Source organism: Amblyraja radiata, chromosome 5 (genome assembly GCF_010909765.2).
Source record: "Amblyraja radiata isolate CabotCenter1 chromosome 5, sAmbRad1.1.pri, whole genome shotgun sequence".
Classification (NCBI taxonomy): Eukaryota; Metazoa; Chordata; class Chondrichthyes; order Rajiformes; family Rajidae; genus Amblyraja; species Amblyraja radiata.
Window position 1 is genome coordinate 58,840,107 of NC_045960.1, and position 26,731 is coordinate 58,866,837.

The 26,731-nt window shown below is 40.5% G+C and overlaps 1 protein-coding gene across 7 annotated transcripts in view; it reads left to right on the plus strand.

Moving 5' to 3' along the window:
- Positions 1 to 26,731, plus strand: part of itsn2 (intersectin 2) — a 168,655-nt gene that overhangs the window by 121,999 nt on the left and 19,925 nt on the right. For 6 of the 7 annotated variants that reach the window (XM_033021309.1, XM_033021311.1, XM_033021313.1 and 3 more), the window contains 7 exons: positions 1,509 to 1,605; positions 2,658 to 2,849; positions 14,584 to 14,705; positions 16,716 to 16,822; positions 17,328 to 17,511; positions 24,180 to 24,278; positions 26,294 to 26,461. In XM_033021309.1, coding sequence (XP_032877200.1) covers positions 1,509 to 1,605; positions 2,658 to 2,849; positions 14,584 to 14,705; positions 16,716 to 16,822; positions 17,328 to 17,511; positions 24,180 to 24,278; positions 26,294 to 26,461 — 969 coding nt within the window. Of the gene's footprint in view, positions 1 to 1,508; positions 1,606 to 2,657; positions 2,850 to 6,355; positions 9,299 to 14,583; positions 14,706 to 16,715; positions 16,823 to 17,327; positions 17,512 to 24,179; positions 24,279 to 26,293; positions 26,462 to 26,731 lie in introns of those variants that run through there. The other variant, XM_033021314.1, reaches the window with a different exon arrangement.

Sequence of the window (26,731 nt, forward strand, 5' to 3'; positions counted from 1 at the left end):
TCAATATCAGGTGCCAATGAGCCACAGTGGGAAGAGAATGGAGGTAGTTTTCTTATTGAACCTGTCTATATTCAATATGATCGGTGGGTGGCGCGACTCACGTCGCAGCGGCCTCTGCAGTCCGTCTGTCTTTTTATTATTTTTTGTCTCGTTTGAATGTAGTTTTTATTTTATTTTTTTGTGTATGTATGTGGGTATGTGTGAGGGGGGCGGGGGGTGGGGGAAACTTTAAAAATCTATCCCCTGCATGGAGAACCCGACCTTTTCTCTGTCGGGTCTCCGTTGTCATTGGGGCCTAGCACCGTGGAGCGGCCTCCAGCAGGGACGACCTGGGGCTCCAGTCGCGGAGCCTGCGGACCTACTCACCATCGCGGAGCTGGCCGAGTTCGGAGCGGGTGGAGCGGTGGTGGCGCGCTGCTGCGACCCGACCCCGGGGATTCGGAGGCTCCAACCGCAGGTCTGGCAGACAGGAACACTGGGAGCCCGCAGGTCCCTGCTGGGAGACCGCTTTTCGGGGCTTCCGCAACGGCGACTTCACCCGCCCGAGTTGTGGGGTTGAAGATTACCTGGAGCGGGGCCTTACATCATCGCCCGCGCGGCTTGGAATGGCTGCGGGACTTTGCTAGCACCTGCCGGGGGCTCCAACAACAAGACCCGGAGCGCGGCCTTGCATCACCCGGCGCGGCGTAAATGGCCGCGGGACAATTACCATCGCCCGCCGGGGGCTTTGACTCTGACATCGGGAGGGGAATGGGGAGTGCAGGGGAGAGATAAGTCTTTGCCTTCCATCACAGCGAGGAGGAGATGCGCTGTGATGGATGTTTGTGTAAATTGTGTTGTGTCTTGGTTCTTTCTTGTGTGTATGACTGCAGAAACAACATTTCGTTTGAACCTCAATGGGGTTCAAATGACAAATAAATTGTATTGTATTGTATTAATAACCAGTAATAACATATTCTTATTTCCGATAAATATTTGAAGGGCAGCTAGTGGAATTGCAAGAGAAAGGGATTTAGATAAGGGAATTTCCTGTTTGTAAACTTTCACTTGAATCCCAAGCTGTCTGTCTCTATCTCTCCATATTCCTGGGATGTTGAATTGCTTTTTGCTCCTCTCTTGTGTAGTTGTTTTATTGTAAAAAGAGGGCTAGTTAACATAATTCTGATCATATACAATGTTAATACCTTAGTTGAAATGTACTTAGTGGGTTGCTGGATGGAAAACTACTAACACAATTTGAGGCCAGAGTACAAAAGCCAGAAATGTTATATTTTTATTGGACCCAAGTTAACATGGGCAGACACATATACAGATTTTATCCATCCTACAAAACCACTAGGTACTTAGTGGGTTCTCGGATGGATAAAATCTGTATATGTGTCTGCCCATGTTAACTTGGGTCCACTCAAAACAAAATATTTGTGGCTCTAGTATTTATAAGAATGATATAGCCACAAATGAATTTTATGACTGGGTTTCATATTTTGAAAATCCCGTTTCTCTTGCAGGCCAGAGGTAAAAAACGTCAAAAGGGATGGTTTCCTGCAAGTCATGTCAAGCTGCTCGGGCAAAGTAGTGGAAAATCCACACCTGCTCCACCTCCACGTGAGCAGAATATTTTAACTAGTAGCTTACTGTGTTACTTTTTTCTTAACAATATATCATTTGTATAGCCAAATTATTTTTCAGAAAGGATATCCATCAGGGGCAGATTTTTTAAAAACAGTGAAAATATTTACAGACCAATTATTTCAGTTACTGAAAGATAGTATTTGCACATTGATGGTCATCCTGATGGCCTACTGTGCCTTACACCAATGGAGTACTTCGAATTCCAGCAATAGTTGGAGTCACAGATTGGTACAGGGCAGGAGGCTATTCTAGTCGTGCTACCATTGGCTTCATAAATTTGTAGTGAGATTGTTATACGATCTACCATTGCCCACAGCCCTGCAGATCTTTCCCTTGAGGTTTTCATTCAGACCCCTCTAAAACTTGTTATTGAATCTGCATCAAGCACTCTTTTGCATAGTCCAAACCACAGAGACTCCCAGATTATTTTTTTGCTTATGCCTTTTTTTAATCACCACATTGGTTTGAATGCACATTTCCTGGGTTACTAGCACAGTAATACAATCTCTGCTCCACCCTTCCTTGCTTGCCTTGAGAAGGTATGAATTTTGATGCTGCAATCCATGTGAGACTCTTTTGCACAGAGTCTTTTGTCCTGAGTAGAGGAATTGAGACCAGAGGACATAGGTTTAAGGTGAGGGGGGAAATATTTAATAGGAACTTGAGGGTCAACTTTTTCTACACAGGGTGGTGGGTGTATGGAACAAGCTGCCAGTGGGGGATGGCGCTATCATAACGTTTAAGAGACATTTGGACAGGCACATGGATAGAATCAGTTTAGATGGTTATATGCCAAATGCGGACAGGTGGAACTAGTGTAGATGGGGCATGCTGATCGGCGTCGGCAATTTGAGGCAAAGGGCCTGATCCCAGCTCTATGACAATGATTGTCTGGAACGTACTCCTTCATACCATCACCTAGCAATTACAATATGTGGGGTTAACATCCTTAACTATGTGCTTGGTTTCTCGAATTTTTTCCAACACTCTGGCCTGAACTCAAAATATATTTTTCTTTCTTATAGTCTGTCAGGTCATAGCAATCTATGACTATACTGCCGCGAATGAAGACGAACTCAGTTTTTCCAAAACTCAGCTTATCAATGTGCTGAACAAGGATGATCCAGATTGGTGGCAGGGAGAGTTGAATGGAATGAATGGCTTATTCCCTTCCAATTACGTTAAGGCAACCGTAGACTCCGATCCAAGTCAGCAGTGTAAGTAATGAAATGCCATTCAAATACAATCTTAAAGTTGAAACAAACACTGAGAGCATTTCTACTATTTTGGTAATCAATTGTGAACCCTTCCTAAAGAGTGAAAGGCCATTATATCAGTGTAACAGGAAACATAGTCCACTCTGCCATCGCAGTGTTAACCTTTCAACCAGGTGATTGGTTTTGTAAAAATAAATCAGTTTGTAGACATTGAAGCTTGCAGCCATGAGTTTACCATACAAAGACTTAATTTTCATTCTGTTGCTCTGTCATTGCAATGAATTGGGGGGGGGGGGAATTGGATAAGCAACAAAAATTGGAAATATTTAGCAGGCCTTTACTATTTATTGATTATAAATTCAAAGCACAAAACCCCTGACACAAATGCATGCAAGATATAGTGAATGATTTATAAGATTGCCATATGAGATAAAAATTATTGGTAAAGATTTATTGGTCACTAGCAGTGTGTGGACGGTCGTTTTATTGTGGAAATATGAAACATTTGCATTGATATAACATACAAAAAAAATCTATAATGATAAATGAATTGGTTATCACATACTAAAGGAACTATAGTCACAAGACAAAAATGCTGATCTACTACAAAATGGAAACTGTTAAAGAAAGGGTAAAGCAAGTTGTACCAACGTGAATAAATTATACATAATTGTAGACTGACATCACCAACTGCGACCATTCACACTCAGTTCTGTATAAAGTGGTGAAATAATACTTGTCTGTCATTTTGTTATTCAATGCAATCAAAACCAAGGTCTCTGTAAATCATATCAGTTAAGTAAATTTACCGTGAAAGAAACCTAACATCTTCACGTGGTGATTTCCATCAAATTAACTTATTATTCAGAGCATATAAGGATGCAACTCAGCTGAGTACAATTTGGGATTCATCAACAGTTTCAAAACTCTGAGATGTGAAAGGAAAGTTCACCAAGAATTCCTGTTCCTAATCACTGTGCTTATGCTTCTATACTTGGACATTGGATGAGATCAATTGGATTGATTGGGGATCTGACTTAATTCTAAATTATCTGACTAGCCTCACTGTTTCATTCAGTACCCAAGAACCCATGCCACAACAAGACTTGATGTCTTCTGAAGAAAATTTTGGGGAAAACTGCTTCAGGAAGAAAATAATTCAAAATCTATAGGCTGATTTATGCATGCTCTCCTCAAAGACGCATGTCTCATACAATTGAAAACTAGTTGATTGTGAAACTGAATTAAATGCATGTCATGCTTGGGCCTGAATTCCAGTCACTCCTGTCTTTCATCACTGCAATCTTGCTGAAGAAGGAGGATTGGCATTTAATTTTGTCCCTCAAGTTTTAAAATCTTGGCTTCTGCATGTTATTCCTGTTTATAGAAAGGGAGACTGCTCGTAGGCTGTTGATAAACTTCTGTTCAACATACTATCATTTTAGTTTTTATGTACTTTAAAAAATAGAGAATTGGTAACTTTTCAAATAGAAGTTTCACAAACTGAAACAACAGGTTTTATGTAAAAATATCGATTTTTACTAATAACTAATGTTGAACTGAAACAAGAAAGCCATCGAGCATCTCAAGGCTGAACAGGTTGTAAATTAGATGATCACTGAACTGTATCTTAATTCTCTTTATCCGCCTTTGCTTTGTAAACCTTAATGCTTATGCCAAGCTAAAATATTCGGCTCCATCCTTTTAGCCCAGTCTCAATGGGTTTTTGAGGGAGTTTTACTCTCCTGTAGACGTGTTTTCTGCCTCTCTTCTCTGCAGCTAATTTGGCTGCAGCACTTAACATGGATAAATTAAATGCTTAAGTCTGATGTGCAGAGGAATCTTAGGGTGTAAGTCCGTAGCTCCCTGAATGTAGCAACACGAGGAGATAGGGTGATAAAGAAGGTGCATAGCCTATTTGGTTTGTTGGTTGGGGTGTTTGAGTATGAAAGCCAGGAAGTCATGTTGTGGCTGTATAAAACATTGATTAAGAGACGTTTGGTCTATTGTGTGCAGTTCTGATCATCACATTACAGGAAGGATGTGGAGGCTTTGGAATGGGAGCAGAAGAGGTTCACAAGGTTGTTGCCTGGATTACAGAGTATTGGCTATATAAAAAACTTGGCCAACTTTGCATTATTTTCTCTCAAGCCTTGAAGGCTGAAGGGTGACCTGACAGAAGTTTAGAAAGTTATCAGGCATGGATAGGGAAGACAATCAGAATCATCTTCCCAGGAAAAAAAGTCAAATACCAAAGGGCATAGCTTTAAGGTGAGAGTGGGAAGGTTTAAAGGAAACGTGTGGGGCAAGTTTTGTATTTACACAAAGAGTGATAGGCACCTGGAACGTGTTGTCTTGGGTAGGGTGGGAGGTAGATGCAGATATGATGGTGACAATTAAGAGGCATTTAGACAAGCTAATGAACAGACAGGGAATGGAAGAATATGATGCAGACAGGTGGAATTGGTTTAATTTGGTATCGAAGTCGGCACAAGTGTCCTGGGACGAAGGGCCTGTTCCTGTACTATGCAATTCTATGTTCATATCAGACAAATCAGTTACCTATTTAAAAAAATCAATGAATGGTGGTACTCCAGTTGCGTGTTTGGATTATTCACCATTTGTTGTAACAAGGTTGTTACGCATACCAGTAGACTCCTAACTATAATTGTATTATGTATGCTGAGTTACGCGATGGCTATTGGGATGACGGTGGGGATGCCATAGTTAGCCAAAGTGTTCCTAAACTGGGGAAGGGAAAGGCAATTTAAGAACTTCTGCTCTGTGTCATGTGGCTTCCCCCAGAGAGTGTAAGTTTGACTGTGAATTTGAGTTTGACTGTGGACAGAATTGAACTTGCTTGTTTTGCTGTCCTTGCAAATTTTGAGTAGCCAGTGAACCTTCACTGACCATGCAAGTATCCTTAAAGAATGGGTGAAAAAGAGCTGGCATTTCTTACTCAGAACCAATAATGTGACCTTAATAACAGAAGAAAATAAGAAATTAATTACCTAATTCAAATCATGCAGTGAATAAAAGGTTTCCTTAAAACATTGTTGCTTGGCAAAAGCATTGTACATCTGATTGGTGCAATATCTTGTTCTGCTAATACAGACAAGATGGAATAGAAAATAAACCATGTTCTGGTCTTGAGTTCCACTGCACCATTCCTAATTTCAGCATTGGGCAGTACCAGTAAAATTAGCTTAAAACACTAGAAGTTAAATCACTTTCTAAATGAATAATGTCCTATTACACTTGGGCCTTAGAAAATTACTTTTATAACTTAGCCATCTAAATGTAGAACATTTTTTAAGATGATTTTGACGTGATCACCATTCCTTAATTGTTAATTTTTTGCTCTTCTGCTCTCTGACACAAATCTGTGTGCACCCTTAAAATTTCATTTATTGGTCATAGTTGCTGTGTCTTTCATTCTGTATCTTTACCTTTTCATCTGTAAATGTGTTCTGTTTTCTTATTTTTGTTTCCTCATTTTTTTTTAGGACCGTAATGTTGCCTTCTTCTCAAAGTCAGAGTATGAAAGCCCTCAAAGAGACCCACTATCCCCAGTTTCCCTGCAGGGTGGACGTTGGGCATACACGTACAGTCTTGATCAAATGAATGCCGCATGATTAATCCTACTTATTATGAAATATTGATGATGGCAGATAGTATCTATCTCATTTAACTCATCGAGCTTTCAATTCAATTAATTTAACTCTCCCAAAGTTTTGATTCATTAGCTACTCAGTAAACAATTGATCAAATTACCTTTCCACGCTACTACAATCTTCATGTGTAATTGGAATCGGGATCAATATCTGAGATCTTGTGATTTATTCATCTTGTACACAACTGTGGAAAGATGGAAAGTGTTGTTATTTGTTGTTCCTGATCACATTTACTTATAAAGACTTTAAACGTTTACATTTCTAAATTTCCAGAGGCTATCTGCCTCTCCCAAAATAGAAAGCCTTATTAATTTGTTTTTCATAAGATGGTTCATTGGAAGGATAGTGGGTCTTTCTGTGCTTTCTGTCCTGGTGATTTCAGTGCTCCTTTACTTTCTTGTCCCATCATTAGACCTTTTGCAATTATTGGAATATAGTTTCTTGTAAGATGGGCCCTCCATCGTTAAATCTTGTCACAAAAAGACCCACTATTAGTATTTAATAGTCACCACTTGACCGAAAATGTTTGTGTCTGCCCTGTTCTGATAAATTCTTTTTGACTCTTCAACCTATTGAGTAATTTGGAACACCATTCTCAGATTTTGTGGCTGGAAACAACCACCATTTATATTATTCTAAGTTAATAATTTTATCCATTTAACTGCAGTGTTGCCATCTTTGATGCTGTAGCATAAAGATGTGTTAGGAATTTGTCTCTCGACTGAGCATTATTAATGAGAGAGCCTCCATAGCTGTGCTGTTCATACCATGATCCAAGGCCACTCTGCTCTTTTGGCTGTGACTATCTCATATTTTTAACGTAGCTGCACTTTTCTTCTGCTCCATCCTCTGCTGTGCAGACGGTCAGAATTTTGGATAGTCCTTCTGGTGCTGTCCAATGAGAGGTTGTAAGAAGATGCCATAGGAGGTACATCTACCTCAATATTCAAGGAAAGCTATGGTTGAAGTTGTTGATCCATGTTTATTTTCTCCCTCGCTCTATTTTTGTGTGGATGTGCTGGGCCTCCATAGAGAGACTGACCAGATGATGCACTTGAATTGAAGTTCTTCGGAGCAAACTAAGGTTCCTTTATCCTTTTGTTTCCATGCATTTTTGCATTCCTGAGAATGTTATCTCAATAAGTTTTTATAAAATCCTTGCAAGGTTGAAGAGTTAAAGTTAATGGGTAATGTATGAAACTGTTGCTATGTAACAAGGTGGAAGAGACTTTCAAAATCTATTTTTTTGGGAATGGTCTTTGTCAAAACGAATTAAAAATAACTATATTAAAATGACATTTTAATTCTGTTACATGAAGAAAATTATTGCATTGAATGGATCATAGCTTGCTTGCTTTTAAAAAAAATCTACAAAGAATTGGGCAGTTGGAACAAGCAGACAATATTTATTTTTGCACTTTCATTAAACTAGTGTATCATATCCAAGGCTTTCACGTACATTTTTAGAGTTTTTCGTGTCAATGTACAAACAAGCCTTGGAAACCTCGGAAGTCAAGTCTTTGGAAGGTTGTATGTATTTTTCTTCACAAGGAGGAGGCATCGGGTTGAGAAAGCTGATAAATTATGTAAAAAATAAAATTAATATGGTATAAAAAAAGAGGCTGCTGAATGTACTCAGCAGATCTTGCATCATCTTAGGAAAGAAACAAATTTAATGTTTCAGATCAAAGATCTTGCATCCGTTTTTAATGAACTGATTGAATGATCATTTTCCTGAATGTTAAATGTTTCTCTTTGTGCAGATGCTACCTGATCTACTGAGCATTTCCAGAAGTTTCTGTTTTAATTTCAGTTTCCACCATCGGTGGTACTTTGCTTTTGTAAATGTAAATGGTTTCTCTTTTTGAATTGTGTATATATTTTTATCAATCCTGATATTCTGATCTTATCCATGAGTCAGATAACATTTAACTGATAGCAAATGCACTATTACTTTTAATTTGCAAAAAAAAAAAAAAAATGTAAAGCTGCACTGCCATGTAATTAAAAAAACAAAATTCCTGCATTTGAAATCGAATTGCAAATGCTTAATACTTCCCAGTGGCTCTTAAAGTTGGTGAGTGTGATATCTGAATATCTAGCTAAGTCTTGCCCTTATAATTGATCTCTGGTTTACTGAAAATAAGGGAAAGTGAAGAACAGATCTTTGTAAGTGCATTTATTGTACCCTTGCCATGGATTATTTCCTCTGGGAACATTTTTGAAGGTATTTCCAATTTTACACCAGATTTATTTACAATGAAGTTCTTCAAGATGGAAAATGAAATTGTGGATAATTCAGTTTTAACTAAGATGGATAGTTCCAACAGGTACACTGAACCTAAGATTTTGTGACATTAGTTCATCTTCGCTAAGAAGTGCAACACACCATTTCTCGCCAGTCTAAAAGCTGATAAGCATACAGTTCTGATCAGTATTAAAACCGACTACTGAAGACTATTAGAGTAATATAAATATATACAAGATTCCCTATTGTGCTAACATGATCATAAAGACATAGCTTTAAAAAAAATGCAAGCATGTTGGTATCCTGTTGACGCAAGGGCCATTAATGCTGCTTAATGTGAGACTTGCACATTTGTGGAGATACCTTGTACTGTACCAGTAATGGCTAAATCAGTCAAACTGGATTTAGTTAAGAAATTTGCTTACATAAAGAAATTGCTTCAATCAAATCTACATATAAATAGACACGTGTATATGCATTTATCACTATTGTACTATGCAAGTTTTCATTAAATATATAAACATGGGTATGAGTGTGAAATTTCTGCTTTGTCTACTTTATATTTAATGTTAAATTTGGGTCTTTTTCTGATTATGGGCACGTGGTAACATACTCAGATTGTACTATAATATAATACAGATTGGCAATTAAAAAAAACGTTTATTATTTCATGACCATTCAAACAGTTAAAAAAGGAGGCAGTAATCCACTATTACTGTTGACAACTCTTCCCTCCCTTTCCCAAAACAATCCTACTCAGCAGCATCCTTAAAGAAAGTTATTTGCTAATTATGCATCTAACAGAATAGGTAAACAAATCTATATGACTTTTGGTTTAAAACATCCACGTGGACACGTGGATATGACCCAATTCCAATCAATTTCTAGTCATGCTACAGATTGACTCTAATTTCATGCACCTTAGTTATAACAAATAACTTCTTGAGTTGACATTACAAACTCCTTTCAACAATCCTTATTTACGAAGATCATCATAAATCTTTGCTTGCTGACTGGAGTGAAAAATGCCCTTTCCCTGTTTTGGCCTGCTACCAGTTTTTGATTGATTACCTCATGACAAGCACCATGGAACATTTTACAGCATTGAAGTTAGTAGGTGAATGCATTTTTCAATTATTCGCTCAATAAAGCCTATTCCATATTTTCCAAAACTAGCCACAATATCTAATTAGCTTCAAATTCAAAATATGTTTTCATTCTGTTTCTTGACTTTGGGCAATTTCCCTGCTTGTCCTCTCTGTAGCCCCTGCCAAAGTCACCCACACAATCCTCTAATAACACTTTGTTTGCCAAGACCGAGAAATTTCCCTCAATCTTTTGTACTCTTATGCAGAAAATCTAGTTAGAACATTCCAGCAGTATCCTCAGTACATGACTGCCCAGCATTATCCAAGGATGTTTTTTGGCTACTTTATTCCTTACATGTGTGCTACCTCTTGATACACTGTTAGGTATGCTCAAGTAGAAACAGTCTAACCCTAGATTCAATACCAATAATTTATCTTTGCTGACATTTTTCTTTAATGCATGTGAATTCCTCCTCCTCCCATGAATCTTCAGCCTTCTCAATATCCTGGTATTATTGGGACTTCATCCTTGCAAAACATCTTCTATCAATAATAGATATTCTCAGGGCCTTACTGATAAGACATAACTTCCTTGTCAACTAATAGGAATCTCTCATAGTTGACCATTTAAAATGAAGAAGTAACATCCAGGAAACCAATGACCATTTCCAAAATAGGTGAGCACATGGAAGACAAGTTAAAACCAAGGAGTGCAGAAACTCACAAACATCCCACCCACTCTCTCCATTAGGCACCTTCAGAGCCACTTGTTGCGGAGTCTGCAAATCATGAAGACATTGTCACCCAACTCAGAACCCACAGATCTGAAGCGCAAATAAATCATCCTCAATCCCGAGGGACTGTTCAAGAAAAGCTGTTTTCTTCTGTTCTCATATTCCCTTACTCCGCTATCTTCAAGAGCCCTATCCAGCTCTCTCTTGAAAGTATGCAGAGAACCGGCCTCCACCGCCCTCCACAGAATTCCACAGACTCACAACTCTCTGTGTGAAAAAGTGTTTCCTCATCTCTGTTCTAAATGGTAATGGCTTACCCCTTATTCTTAAACTGTGGCCCCTGGTTCTGGACTCCCCCAACAGCGGGAACATGTTTCCTGCCTCTAGTGTGTCCAAATCCTTAATAATCTTATATGTTTCAATAAGATCCCCTCTCGTCCTTCTAAATTCCAGAATACTCAAGCCCTGCTGCTCCATTCTCTCAGCATATGACAGTCCCGCCATCCCGGGAATTAACCTTGTAAACCTACGCTGCACTCCCTCATTAGCAAGAATGTCCTTCCTCAAATTAGGGGACCAAAACTGAACACAATACTCCAGGTGTGGTTTCTCTAGGGCCTTGTACAACTGCAGGACCTTTTTGCTCCTATACTCAACTCCTCTTGTTATGAAGGCCAACATGCCATTCGCTTTCTTCATGGCCTGCTGTACCTGCATGCTTACTTTCATTGACTGATGAACAAGGACCCCCAGATCCTGTTGTACTTCCCCTTTTCCCAACTTGACACCATTTAGACAATGAACACCAATAGATAATAATCTGCCTTCCTGTTTTTGCTACCAAAGTGGATAACCTCACATTTATCCACATTAAACTGCATCTGCCATGCATCTGCCCACTCACCCAACCTGTCCAAGTCACCCTGCATTCTCATAGCATCCTCCTCACAGTTCACACTGTCACTCAGCTTTGTGTCATCTGCAAATTTGCTAATGTTACTTTGAATCACTTCACCTAAATCATTGATGTATATTGTAAATAGCTGCGGTCCTAGCACCCCATTAGTCACTGCCTGCCATTCTGAAAGGGACCCGTTAATCCCTACTCTTTGTTTCCTGTCTGCCAACCAATTTTCTATCCATGTCAGCACTCTACCCCCAATACCATGTGCCCTAATTTTGCCCCCTAATCTCCTATGTGGGACCTTATCGAATGCTTTCTGAAAGTCCAGGTACATCCACTGGCTCTCCCATGTCCATTTTCATAGTTACATCCTCAAAAAATACCAGAAAATGAGTCAAGCATGATCTCCCCTTCTTAAATCCATGCTGACTTGGACCAATCCTGTTACTGCTATCCAAATGTGGTACTATTTCATCTTTTATGATTGACTCCAGCATCTTCCCCACCACCGATGTCAGGCTAACTGGCCTATAATTCCCTATTTTCTCTCTCCCGCCTTTCTTAAAAGTGGGATAACATTAGCTACCCTCCAATCCACAGGAACTGATCCTGAATTTCTAGAGCCAATTCCTTAAGTACCCTGGGATGCAGACCATCAGGCCCTGGGGATTTATCAGCCTTCAGTCCCATCAGTCTACCCAACACCATTTCCTGCCTAATGTGGATTTCCTTCAGTTCCTCCATCACCCCAGATCCTCTGGCCACTAGTACATCAGGAAGATTGTTTGTGTCCTCCTTAGTGAAGACGGGTTCAAAGTACCTGTTCAACTCATCTGCCATTTCCTTTTTCCCCATAATAAATTCACCTTTTCAGTCTTCAAGGGTCCAACTTTGGTCTTAACTAATTTTTTCCTCTTCACATACCTAAAGAAGCTTTTACTATCCTCCTTTATATTCTTGGCTAGATGAGAAAGTGGTATAATATGGAACTAGTACAAATGGATAATCAATGATCGGCGTGGACTCGGTGGTACACGGCCCTGTTTACATGCTGCCTCTCTAAACTGAACTAAACTAAATGAATAGACATTTAGTAGACATTCTTTGTGGACAATATGTTTTGCTGTTGCTGTACCTTACCTATCTTTGCCCCAATCCCGTGTCCTTTTCATAAATCTTTTTTTCCAGTTCTCATGTTAACGATAAATCAACGTAGAAGTCTATTAGGATTTTATATTTACTTTGGGTATCATTCTTGATGAGATGCATCATATTTTATATCGTGTGTTAAAAATTCCCACCATTTCCTCGCACATTTATGCACTCGGCAATAAGTACAGAACCTTGGTTTTTGGTCAATTTTCCTCCAAGTGTGATGGTAAATTCAGTCATGATATGTTCATTAACTCCAGGATGTCCCTTGTTTATCAAACTGCTTATTGGTTTGGTTTGTTGGCCAACTAAGTTGAGTGCATCCTTTGTGACAGCTTAGAAACATACCATCTTTCTTCAGGAAAACTCTTATGGACTTGGTATCTATGGACCAGTGAGCCTCACATTGATGGTAGGCAAGTTACTGGAGAGGATTTCTAAGGGATAAGATGATCTGATTATGGATAGTCAGCATGGTTTTGTACGTGGGAGATTATATTTTATGAATCTTAGTTTTTTGAAGATGTAACCAGAAAAGATTATGATGGCTAAGCAGCAGATGTTGTCTTTCTGGACTTCACCAAGGCATTTGATATGGTTCTGTATAGTAGGTGCTCCAGAAGGCTATCCAGAAGGGATCCAGGGAGAACTAACTATCTCGATAGAGAATTGGCTTCGTGGATAGAAAGAGAGAGTATGGTGGGAGGTAGACGCAAATGCTGGAGTAACTCAGCGGGACAGACGTGTCTGTCCCGCTGAGTTACTCCAGCATTTTGTGTCTACCTTCGATTTAAACCAGCATCTGCAGTTTGTTCCTACATGTTATATTGTTCCTACATGCTATATTTAAGAGGGAGTTAGATGTGGCCCTTGTGGCTAAAGGGATCAGGGGGTATGGAGAGAAGGCAGGTACAGGATACCTAGTTGGATGATCAGCCATGATCATATTGAATGGCGGTGCAGGCTCGAAGGGGCGAATGGCCTACTCCTGCACCTATTTTCTATGTTTCTATGTGATGGTGGTAGGTCATTTTTTAGACTGGAGGCCCGTGATTAGTGGTGTGCCTTGGGGATCGGAGCTCGTCCCATTGCTATTTGGTTTATATCAACGATTTGGATGAGAATGTGCAAAGCATAATTAGTAAGTTTGCAGATGTCACAAAAGTGGGTGGTAGCAAAGATGGTTATGAAAAATTATAGCAGGATCCTGATCAGCTGGGCAAGTGAGCTGAGGAACGGTTAATGGAGCTTAGTGCAGATATGTTTGCGGCGTTGCATTTTGGGAAGTCAAATCGGGGCAGGAAATACTAAAAACAATTTGTTTTAAATAATCGTTCTTCGCATGTGGATTCTGATGGCAGGACAGGCATTATTTAACTCTATGGTCTAGATTTCCCTAATGCCTTCTTGGCCTGTTGCAATATTCTGAATGTCATTGTGTGACTAGTGTCACAAAAGTAAAATTTGCAGATGGAAACAAACCAATTGACATCTTTTCAACTTTGCTTTATGAAAATATAAATGTTCATGTTTTCATCAAATTACCTAAAATAATTATTCAGTAAATGAAATTGAAAAATAACAATTCAAAATTAATTAAATGCATTCTTATAAGGTAAATCATAATTTAGTAAACACTACCATTGAATCCTCTCTGCTACACTTATTTAATATTGTCAGTGTTTATCTTCAGAAATAACCTCCAAAAGCAAATGCTCCACTTTAATGGTAGTCAGGAAATCAGTTGTAAAAAAAAATCATAATTTACAAGAGAAATACTCATTGAGTTGTACATTATGTTTGTAGAATGCTCCTCAAAATATAAGAATACAATAAAGTGAAAAACTCAATTTCATAGAGGACCACATAACATGCTGTTGAAGACTGAAATAATGCATGCAGTTCCCTCTGTAATGAACTTTAATGACCTGCAGGGTGTGCTGACCTCCATTGCCTTGATTCCATGCAACCTATGGAAAGAAAACGTCAAGGTTATATTCATGAACTGATTCAGACTGAGGAGCGGTACATGGAAGATTTGCAACTGGTTTTAGAGGTAAGGATTGAACATCTTTTGCTCAGCTTTCATAAAATCTAGGAGAGACACTATTACCAGAAAATCTAATGCTTTGATGTTATTGCACCATCTCTTAGCTATACTGTTACTGTTTCCATCTATGTCAGTGATGACTGACTCAACCATAGTGCTGTGAGACCATATCAGATATACTACATTTTGGTGTAATGAACCAAGAGACCTTAGAAAGTTAGCTCCCCAGTGGCCACATCAGCCTCATCGAGAAAATCATGAAGCAAACACTGTTGGCTGGTTTAGCAGCAACCGTGGAAAGTGAACCAGAAAAAGAACACTTCAAATCTGGGGTACTGTGTAAGAATTGGGAAAATCTTCACTTAATCAAAAATTATAATTTCTATTCTTTCCTTCCCAGTTCTCACAAGAGGTCTTGGAAATTAAAAAAATAATTTCTCGTTCCACAGATTTATTTCAGATTTGCAGCAAAAGCAGTTTTTTTGTTTTTGTTTTTTTCCACTGTTGGTTGATGGTGATAGGAAGTCAAATGGCAGGATTGCTAATGATCAAAGATTTCTAAAGCAACTAAACAGATAAATGAATTTGAAGTCTTAATAGCATAGACCATGTATATAGAAAAATGCAACACAGGAACAGGCCTTTTGACCCACAATATCTGTGTCGACCATGATGTAAAATTAAACTAACCCCATCTGCCTGCCATGATCTATACCTCTTCATTCACAGCCTGTTCATTTCCCTGTCTAAATGTCTCTTAAATGTTGCTACTATATCTGCTTCCATTTCGAACGAACCTCCTCCGACAAAGCATTCAAGTCAACCACCATTCTTTCGTTAAATAATTTGCTCTGCATGTCTCCTTTAAACTTTCCTGCTCTCACCTTAAAACTATGCCCTCTGACTGTCCACTGATCCTCACTCTGAGGTGGCACAGTGGTGCAGCTAGTAGAGCTGCAGCCTCACAGCGGCAGAGACCTGGGTTCAATCCTGACCTCGGGTGCTGTCTACGCAGAGTTTACATATTCGCCCTGTGACTAGGTATGTTTCCTCCGAGTGTTCCAGTTTCCTCCAACATAGCAGAGATGTGCGGGTTTATAGGTTAAGTGGCTTCTGTAACTTGCCCTTAATGTGTACCGAGTGAATGAGAAAGTGGAATAACAGAATTTGTGCGACTAGGTGTTTGTTTCCATGCTAAGCTAAACTAAACAATCCAATCTATGCCTCTCATAATTTTATAACTTCTATCTGATCTCCCCTCAGCCTCCAATGCTCGAGAGAAAATAATCCAAGTTTGTCCAATCTCCCTTTATAGCTAATAATCCAGCCAACATCCTGGGTAGGAAGGAACTGCAGATGCGGGTTATTTCTCTAACTTCAAGTAACCCCTGCATTCCCCCTCTCCCCATCCCTCCCCCACCCAATTCGCACCAGCTTCTCGTTCCAAACAGCTAACAACGGCCTGTTTCCTTTATCATTGTTACTTTTTTATATATCTTTCATTCATTTGTTCTATATCTCTCATGTCCCTTTCCCCTGACTAGTCTGAAGAAGGGTCTCGATCGGAAATGTCACTCATTTCTTCTCTCCAGAGATGCTGCCTGTCCCTACTCCAGCATTTTGTGTCTATCCTGGTGAACATGTTCTACACCATCTCCAAAGCCTCCACATCTACCATCTCCAAAGCCTCCACATGGACAAACAAACTGCACACAATGCTCCAAATATAACCTAACTAAAATTATATACAGCTGTAACATCCTTCCCAACCTTTCTCCTCAACATCCCAACTGATGGAGGCAGGCATGCCACACCCTGTAATATATTTTTCCAAGCACCACAGACAAATAGATTCAATTGTGATGTCTTGAAATAATCTTTTGGAAGTGGGACAAATGAGAGAAGTGGGATTTGTTTGCATAGAAGGTAATGAACAATTGCAGGATAGAATAACATATTTAAGGGTAAAATTATTTAACGGGTTGAGCCGTGTCCTTTGCATATTTTGTGTTTTAGGTTTTTGAGAAACAGATGGCTGAATCCAAATTCATCACAGAAACTGAGCTGCGAACCATTTTTGTGAACTGGAAGGAGCTCATCATGCCGAACACCAAGCTCTTCAAGTAAGTGTGTGTGTACGTGTGTGTATGTCTGTCAGTCTTTGTTGGGATTAGACACAACATGCTGTAGTAACCCAGCGAGACAGGCAGCATCTCTGGTTAGAAGTAATGGGTGACGTTTCGGGACGAGACCCTTCTTCAGACTTGTTGGGATTACATGCATTGTTACTGTGGTATTCTTCCTGCTAAGATTACCAACACTTTACCATTTACAAACTCAATGGCCAGTGACCAGCATTTAGATTGTTAACACAGAGAAATCTCTGAGGTGGGGACAAACAAAAACATCCAGCAGGTGATGATAAGCGAGACTATAAGATCCAGGGGCTCTGTCAACACCTGGGGAGGTTGCGGCCCATCCCCAGCGATGGCTCACACACAAGGTGCCGGTCAGGGTGCAGCCCTGAGCTCCACATTTCCAAGAGAGTTCATCTCTGACACTTAAAATTGAATGTAATTTGCCATGACTAAATTTTATCTAGTGCAAACATTTTATTATCCATTTTAGGGCTCTGCGTGTGAGGAAGAAGACTGGTGGGGAGAAAATGCCTGTCCAGATGATTGGAGACATCTTGGGAACAGAACTGTCGCATATGCAGGCTTACATTCGGTTTTGTAGTTGCCAGCTAAATGGAGCAGCTCTACTCCAGCAGAAAATTGACGAAGAACCAGAATTTAAAGATTATCTTAAGGTAGGAAGGCTGGATATTTTGCTTGATTTCAAAGAACGATCTTAAGCAATTTTTACAATGAGCTTTGAAAGTCTGTTCTTTTTCCTGTCTTATCATCCAATGATAAAAGTTAAACGGTGGTCAATCAGAGAATGTCAGTCTTGGGAGAATAGGTTTCCCTTGTTGCTCACAATATATATTCATGTCAATCTAAGTTTGATATTTGTTGCAATTGTTTGCCCTCCTGTTTGGGGAGTGTAATAGTAAAACAAAGGTCTTCAATTAAATTATAATTATACCCCTTCTCCTCCTTATCCCACCAGATTAGTTTAAAATTTTATGGTATTTGGTTAGATTTCCAGCCTCCTTCAAGCCCTAGATCAGTGGAATCTCCTAAAATTGATTTAGTAAAGTCTTGTCTATCAAATTAATTACCAATTTAAGTCTGAAGGGATAAACCTTATTTTTCTTATATTGTCTTTAGAAAATGAGATGTTTCTTAGATAGAAGATAGCGGACCATTAGAGCTGATAAGTGTGAGGTGCTACATCTTGGCAGGACAAATCAAAATAGGACGTGCATGGTAAATGGTAGTGAATTGAGGAATGCAGTTGAACAGAGGGATCTAGGAATAACTGCACAGTTCCCTGAAGGTGGACTCTCATGTAGATAGGGTGGTAACGAAAGCTTTTGGTGTGCTGGCCTTTATAAATCAGAGCATTGAATATAGAAATTGGGATGTAATGTTATAATTGTACAAGGCATTGGTGAGGCCAATTCTGGAGTATGGTGTACAATTTTGGTGTCCTAATTATAGGAAGGATGTCAACAAAATAGAGAGAGGTCAGAGGAGATTTACTAGAATGTTGCCTGGGTTTCAGCAACTGAGTTACAGAGAAAGGTTGAACAAGTTAGGTCTTTATTCTTTGGAGCGCAGAAGGTTAAGGGGGGACTTGATAGAGGTCTTTAAAATGATGAGAGGGATAGACAGAGTTGACGTGGATAAGCTTTTCCCACTGAGAGTAGGGAAGATTCAAACAAGAGGACATGACTTGTGAATTAAGGGACAGAAGTTTAGGGGTAACATGAGGGGGAACTTCTTTACTCAGAGAGTGGTAGCTGTGTGGAATGAGCTTCCAGTGGAGGTGGTGGAGGCAGGTTCAATTTTATAATTTAAAAATAAATTGGATAGTTATATGGACGGGAAAAGAATGGAGGGTTATGGTCTGAGTGCAGGTAGATGGGACTAGGGGAGAATAAGTGTTCAGCACGGACTAGAAGGGCCGAGATGGCCTGTTTCCGTGCTGTAATTGTTATATGGTTATATGATCAGAACCAGAAAAGTGAGAGAACAAGTGTATTTTAAGTTCCATGGAGAGAATGGAGGGAATATCTGTGACCAAAGTTGCCAAGGAAACGATTAGAGTCATGGAGTTGTACAGCATAGACATATACCTTTTGGACCATCTTGTCCATACTGACCAAGTTGGCACACTGGGCTAGTCCCATTTGCATGCATTTGGCCTGCAGTCCTCTAACCCCATACTATCAATGTATCTATCCAAATGTCTTCTAAAAGTTGTAATTGTATCCACTTCTATAAACTTCTTCAGGCAGCTCATTCCAGATACGGACTCCCTACTGAATGAAAAAGCCCCTAAAGACCCTCATAAATCTTTCTGCTCTCACCTTCAGCTTACACTCTCTAATTTTAGAATCCTGTACCCTGGGGAAAAAACTGTGTGCGTTCACTTTATCCATGCCCTTCATAATCTTGTACATCTCAATAAAGTCACCCCTCAGCCTCCTGTACTTCAAAGAAAAATGTCTCAGCCTATCCAACCTCTCCAGATATCTCAATCCTAGCTAACTTCCTGGTGAATCTCTTCTGCATCCCTTATTAATTTATTAAAAAAGATGGATGGCGATAGAATTGAAACAAATTGTAACATAAAGTTACAACCGTACGAGGAGTCCTACAGCAAGATTGTGGGTGACAGTGAGAAACGGAAGTAAACATGGAATGCACAGGTCCCCGGGTGTTGTACCTCTTGTGAACAGGTTCACCCATTTAGAAGCTGTCGGGACAGAAGACGTTGACGCACTGAGCGGCGCACTGGCTTGCGATGCAAAAAGTGCTGTTGAGCCAAAACCAAGGAGGCCGATGTCAGGCAACACAGTGGTGGTTGGAGACTCCATTGTGAGAGATACGGACAGGGGTTTCTGCGGCAACAGACGGGATTTTAGTGGACGGTGTGCTGCCTCCCGGGGAAAAAACTGTGTGCGTTCAGGATCCAGAATCAGGAGCCAGGATCCAGGATGTCACGGACAGAGTGTTGAAAATCCTCAAGGGCGAAGGTGAACAGCTGGAAGTTGTAGTGCATGTTGGCACAAACGATGTCGGAAAGAAGGGGATGAATATTCTGAAGCGTGACTTTAGATAGCTCGGAAAAGTGCAGAAAAGCAGGACCTCCAGGGTGGTTATCTCCAGTTTGCTTCCAGTTCCGCGTGCTGGCGAGAGCAGGAACAGGGAGATACAGGACCTGAATGTGTGGCTGGGGAACTGGTGCAGGGGGCAGGGATTTAGATTCTTAGATCACTGGGATCTGTTTTGGAGTAAGGGGGAACTGTACAAAAGGGACGGATTGCACCTTAACAGGTGGGAGACCGGCATTCTGGCAGGCAGGTTTGCCACTGCGACACAGGTGGTTTTAAACAAAATAAGGGGGGGGGGGGGGGGTGTCAATTGGGATAGTCGAGAACGGAGTTAAAGGGAAAGGGAGTAAAGGGATAGTTAATGACCCCAGAATTAACGGGAAAGAAAGCTCACAAAGGAATAGGAGAGTATGGCCAAGTGTGGTAGGGATCGATGTGAATGGTGAGATGCATAAGGAATTAAAAATACTGTATTTGAATGCGTGAAGTATAAGAAGTAAAGTAGATGAGCTTGAGGCTCAGATAGAGGTTGGTAGATATGACATTGTGGGGATTACCGAGACGGGTCTGGGAACTTAATATTCAGGGCTATACATCCTATAGAAATGACAGGCAGGTGGGCAGTGGGGGGGGGGGGGTAGCTCTTCTGGTGAGGAATGAAATTCAGTCCCTTGCGAGGGAAGACATAGGGACTGACGAAGTAGTCACTGTGGATTGAGTTGAGGAATTGCACAGGCAAGAAGACACTAATTGGTGTTATCTACAGACCCCCAAATAGTAGCCCGGATGTAGGGTGTAAGTTGCAGCAGGAGTTAAAACTGGCATGTAACAAAGGTAATGCTACTGTGGTGATGGGGGATTTCAATATGCAGGTAGACTGGGAAAATCAGGTTGGTCCAGTACCCCAAGAAAGAGAGTGTGTAGAATGCCTCCGAGATAGATTCTTAGAGCAGCTTGTAATGGAGCCGACCAGAGAAAAGGCAATTCTGATTTAGTGTTGTCCAATGAACCAAATTTGATAAGAGAACTCGAGGTAAATGAACCGCTTGGAGGTAGTGATCATATTATGATTAGTTTTAATCTGCAATTTGAGAAGGAGAAGGTTAAATCGGAAGTGGCAGTGATGCAGCTGAACAAAGGGAATTATGAAGGCATGAGAGAGGAGCTGGCCAAGGTAGACTGGAAAGGGATACTAGCAGGATTGATGGTGGAACAGCAATGGCAGGAATTTCTGGGCATAATCCGGAAGACGCAGGATCATTTCATTCCAAAAAGGAAGAAAGATTCTAAGGGGAGTAGGAGGCAACCGTGGCTGACAAGAGAAGTTAGGGATAGAATAAAACTAAAAGAAAAGATGTATATCACAGCAAGGAGTAGCCGGAAGCCAGAGGATTGGGAAACTTTCATAGGGCAACAGAAGGAAACAAAACTGGCAATACGAGCTGAAAAGATGAAGTATGAAGGGAAGCTGGCCAGGAATACAAAGAAGGACAGTAAAAGCTACTTTAGATATATGTTAAGGGAAAAAGAGTAGCAAAGTCAAATGGGGTCCCTTGAAGGCAGATACGGGTGAAATTATTATGGGGAACAAGGAAATGGCAGAAGAGTTGAACAGGTACTTCGGATTTGTCTTCACTAAGGAAGACACAAAGAATCTCCCAGAAGTACTGGAGGACAGAGGATCTAAGGGGGTCGGGGAACTGAAAGACATTTTCATTAGGCGAGAAATAGTATTGGGTAGGCTAATGAGACTGTAGGATGATAAATCCCCTGGGCCTGATGGTCTGCATCCCAGGGTCCTCAGGGAGGTGGCTCTAGAAATAATGGACGCAATGGTGATCATTTTCCAATGTTCAATAGATTCAGGATCAGTTCCCGTGGATTGGAGGGTAGCTAATGTTATCCCACTTTTCAAGAAAGGAGCGAGAGAGAAAACTTACAGGAATTACAGACCTGTTAGCCTGACTTCGGTTATGGGAAAGATGCTGGAGTCAATTATTAAAGAGGTAATAATGGGGCATTTGGATAGCAGTAAAAGGATTAGTCCGTCAGCATGGATTTATGAAAGGAAAATCATGCTTGACTAATCTTCTGGAATATTTTGAGGATGTGACAAGTAAAATGGATGAAGGGGAGCCAGTGGATGTAGTGTATCTAGACTTTCAGAAAGCCTTTGATAAGGTCCCGCACGGGAGACTGGTGACTAAAATTAGAGCGCATGGTATTGGGGGTAGGGTGTTGACGTGGATAGAAAATTGGTTGGCAGACAGGAAGCAAAGAGTAGGAGTGAACGGGTCCTTTCAGAATGGCAGGCAATGGCGAGTGGAGTGCCGCAAGACTTAGTGTTGGGGCCACAACTGTTTACCATATATATTAATAATTTGGAAGAGGGAATTAAGAGCAACACTAGCAAGTTTACGGATGACACAAAGCTGGGTGGCAGTGTGAACTGTGAAGAGGATGTTAGGACGTTGCAGGGTGACCTGGACAGGTTGAGTGAGTGGGCAGATGCGTGGCAGATGCAGTATAATATGGATAAATGTGAGGTTATCCACTTTGGTGGCAAAAACAAGGGGGCAGATTATTATCTCAATGGGGTTAGGTTAGGTAAGGGGGAGGTACAGCGAGACCTGGGTGTCCTTGTACACCAGTCACCGAAAGTTGGCGTGCAGGTACAACAGGCAGTGAAGAAAGCTAATGGAATGTTGGCCTTCATAACAAGAGGATTTCAGTATAGGAGTAGAGAGGTTCTTCTGCAGTTGTATAGGGCTCTGGTAAGACCACATCTGGAGTATTGTGTGCAGTTTTAGTCTCCTAATTTGAGGAAGGACATCCTTGTGATTGAGGCAGTGCAGCGTTGGTTCACGAGATTGATCCCTAGGATGGCGGGACTGTCATATGAGGAAAGGTTGAAAAGACTAGGCTTGTATTCACTGGGGTTTATAAGGATGAGGGGGATCTTATAGAAACATATAACATTATAAAAGGACTGGACAAACTAGATGCAGGAAAAAAAATCCCAATGTTGGACGAGTCCAGAACCGTGGGCCACAGTCTTAGAATCAAGGGGAGGCCATTTAAGACTGAGGTGAGAAAAAACGTTTTCACCCAGAGAGTTGTGAATTTGTGGAATTCGCTGCCACAGAGGGCAGTGAAGGTCAAATCACTGGATGGATTTAAGAGAGAGTTAGATAGAGCTCTAGGCGCTAGTGGAATCAAGGGATATGGGGAGAAGGCAGGCTCGGGTTATTGATTGGGGACGATCAGCCATGATCGCAATGAATGGCGGTGCTGGCTCGAAGGGCCGAATGGCCTCCTCCTGCACCTATTTTCTATGTTTCTATGTAAGAGTGGGAGCTCAGGGACAACTTTACAGAGTAAGAGTCCAGCGGACGCAGCTGTTGCCGCGGGAGCTCCGGAGCTCGCAGGTCACAGGCTGGTGCCTGTTTTCCGAAGCTCCCGCGGCAACAGCTGCTTCCGCTGGACTGGAGGGCGGCAGCTTCGACCACTGAGCTTGAACCGGCCCGTTCACGGAGCTCGGTTGAGCCGCGGGACTGACTACCATCGCCCGGTGGGGTATCGCCTCGGCGCAGAGGGAGAACGAGGAAGGAAGAGACAGTAACTTTAAGATTTTGCCTCCATCACAGTGAGGAGGTGCCTGGTGAACTCACTGGTGGATGTTAATTTGTGTTTATTGTGTGTTTTGTTGTTTATTATTATATGTATGGCTGCAGGCAACGACATTTCGTTCAGACCGAAAGGTCTGAATGACAAATAAAGGATCTAATCTAATCTAATCTAAAATCTTTCCCTTATCGATTCTGCAATTTACGGATCTTGAAAACGATCTTACATAAGCAACCATGAGTTTGATCTACACACTATTATTGCTAGATTGATTTGCACAGTTTCCATGTAGTTTAAGGCTCTCCATAATTGTTGTACCTGCCTAGTACCTTCCAGTTTCCTGATTTATTCTAGGCCCTAAATGTCCTCTGCAGCCGCTGGAGCCAACTTCTACCAATGTTTTATTTTCAACATATAACAATCTTGATGGAACAATGGGTACTTTCTTGACAAATAATTCACTTTCCAAGTTCTAGTCCAAATCATCTGTAAGCCAGGATAGAAGCGGACATTAAGATTTAGCATTCCTTTTTTATCTGGAAAACATAATGTATATAGATTATTGGTTAAAGCTATACTTGCTGTATTGAGTCTTTTCAGTGGTGGTTTCACTTTATTGTCCACAGAAATTGGCTTCTGACCCTCGATGCAAAGGGATGCCGCTTTCCAGCTTCTTGCTAAAGCCGATGCAGAGAATTACACGTTATCCGCTTATTATTAAGAATGTAAGTGAAATTTTGCGATCATTACTTGCACTGCGTCATAAAATGGAGCATCACAAAAACTCAGACGGAGGCCATTTGGCCCACGCGGGCTTTCTGTAGAATAATCCAGTAAGACCCATTCCTCTCTCTGTGCACTCACGATCATGCTGCCAAATTCAGCTCTAACTCCATCTACACTTTTGCTGATGACACCATTGTGGTGGGCCGGATCACAAACAATGACAAGACGGAGTTCAGGAAGGTGATAGAGAACTTAATAATGTGGTGTCAGATCAACAACAGTTCCCTCAATGTAAGCAAAACAATCGTGCAAGTTATTGATTTCAGGCAGTGTGGGTACGTGTTCCAATCAGCATCAATGGTGCTGAACTTGAAAAAGGTTCCTTGGCATTAATATTATCATCAATCTGTCATGGACCAACCATATTGATGCAACAACCAATAAGGCACACCAGTGTCCCTACTTCCTTAGAGACTGAAGAAATGTGACATGTCACCAGCGACTCTTACAAACCTCTACAGATGCACCATAGAAAGCATAATGTTGGGTTGCATCACAGCTTGGTTTGGGAACAGTTCTGCCCAAGACCGCAATAAATTGCAGAGTTGTGGATGAAGTCCAGTTAATCACACGGACCAGATTCTCCACCATTGACTCTGTCTACACTGCACGCTGCCTCATAAAGCAGCCAACATAATCAAAGACTTGTCTCACCCAGGTCATTCCTTCCCTCTGCTTCCATCAAGCAAAAGGTTCAGAGCTTAAAGAGAGCACCACCAGACTCAGGAACAGTTTCTTCACCTTTGTTATCAAGCTTCTGAATGGTCCTTTCCTAAGCTAGGGTACTGTCTAACTCACCTCTATCCCATTGCAGATATTGGACTTTGTGGAACTGTTGAGTTACAATGCTGAGAACTATATTCTGCACTCTGTATCTTTCCCCTTTCCCCTACCTATTGATCTTGATTTGACATGATTGTATTTATGTATAGTATTATCTGATTGGATAGCATGCAAAACAAATAATTTCACTGTGCCTGTCCAGTGACAATAATAAACCTAAATCCATTATACTCCCAGTCCACTTTTCCCATCCAGTCCAATTTTTTTCTGCAATTGTTGAATGTCTGAATCCCATTCAGTTTAACAGAGCTGAAACATTTTAAAGATTGTTCTATGGAAGATTTACATAATAATCATTAGTAAACTGGATAATGGATTAACATATAAGGACATTGCACATTCATTTTGTTACAAATGAGGGTTATCTGGGCACATTCCCACTGCAGCATATTGAAACAGACTTCTTCCAAAACTTTCAGCAAAAAGTTACTTCTGAAAAAATAAATGTTTACACTTGTAAACACCCCGTGCTGTATGGGGGGCCTTGCTCTTTAACTTTTAACCAATAAAAGCTGAGGCCAAGGCACATTTAGAAAGATCAGTTTTTCCTTCACTGACAAACCTCAGTGCAGCCAAATAATGTTGAACATGCAAATTTTCATTAATTTTGCATTAAGAAAGTCATGCAAAACTTCCAAAATGCACGAATAGCTGCTGACTAATCTCATCTGTTTGTGGAAGTTGATGGTGGTCATCCTATGGAGACAGCAGTAGATTTTAATGTTAAAATGACTCTCTTCATGTGTAGTGATTCAGTTATTGCTGATATAGATCCCAATGTTGCTGCAATTCTTAGCCTGTTTCTTTTTAATAACTGGAAATACCAGTTTTCCCAAACATTAAAACAGAAATAAAAACATATGAAAAACAAAAATTAGAAATCGAAGAAATTTAAATGTTGCCAGAGAGGATATTTGCTAATAAAGCAGTCCCTTACATAAGTTATTTATTGTGCACGAACAATTTAAATACACAACTATTTTTCAGACATATTGCAAGTACAATAATTATCTGTAGAACAAAGGGTTTCTTTACACCAGGATTAATATATTCAGTGCAGACTATGATTCTTCATACTTCTTATTGGTAATTTATTTGATAATAACTGCAGATTTTGGAAAACACTCCAGAAGTTCATGCAGACCATAGTCATTTAAAGTTGGCATTGGAGCGTGCGGAGGAGTTGTGTTCCCAAGTGAATGAAGGTGTACGTGAGAAGGAAAACTCCGATCGGCTGGAGTGGATTGAGTCACATGTTCAGTGTGATGGACTTGCAGAGGTGAGAATACATCGGATGCTTTTGTGATCTGATTTGCAAACAAAGACAATTAGTTTAATTGTACAGTTTCCTTCATGGTAGCCAGTTAAAGATTGGCGATCATTTAACATTTTCTGCACTTGGAAGACATCTAATTTATTTCTCGCATTCCTTAGAAGAATGTGAATCCAAGTGAATCATATTATAAAGCATTCCACTTTGTTTTGCTTCAATGATCAGGAATAATTGTTTTTGTTTCCTTTTATAATATCCCAAAAACTATACATTCGA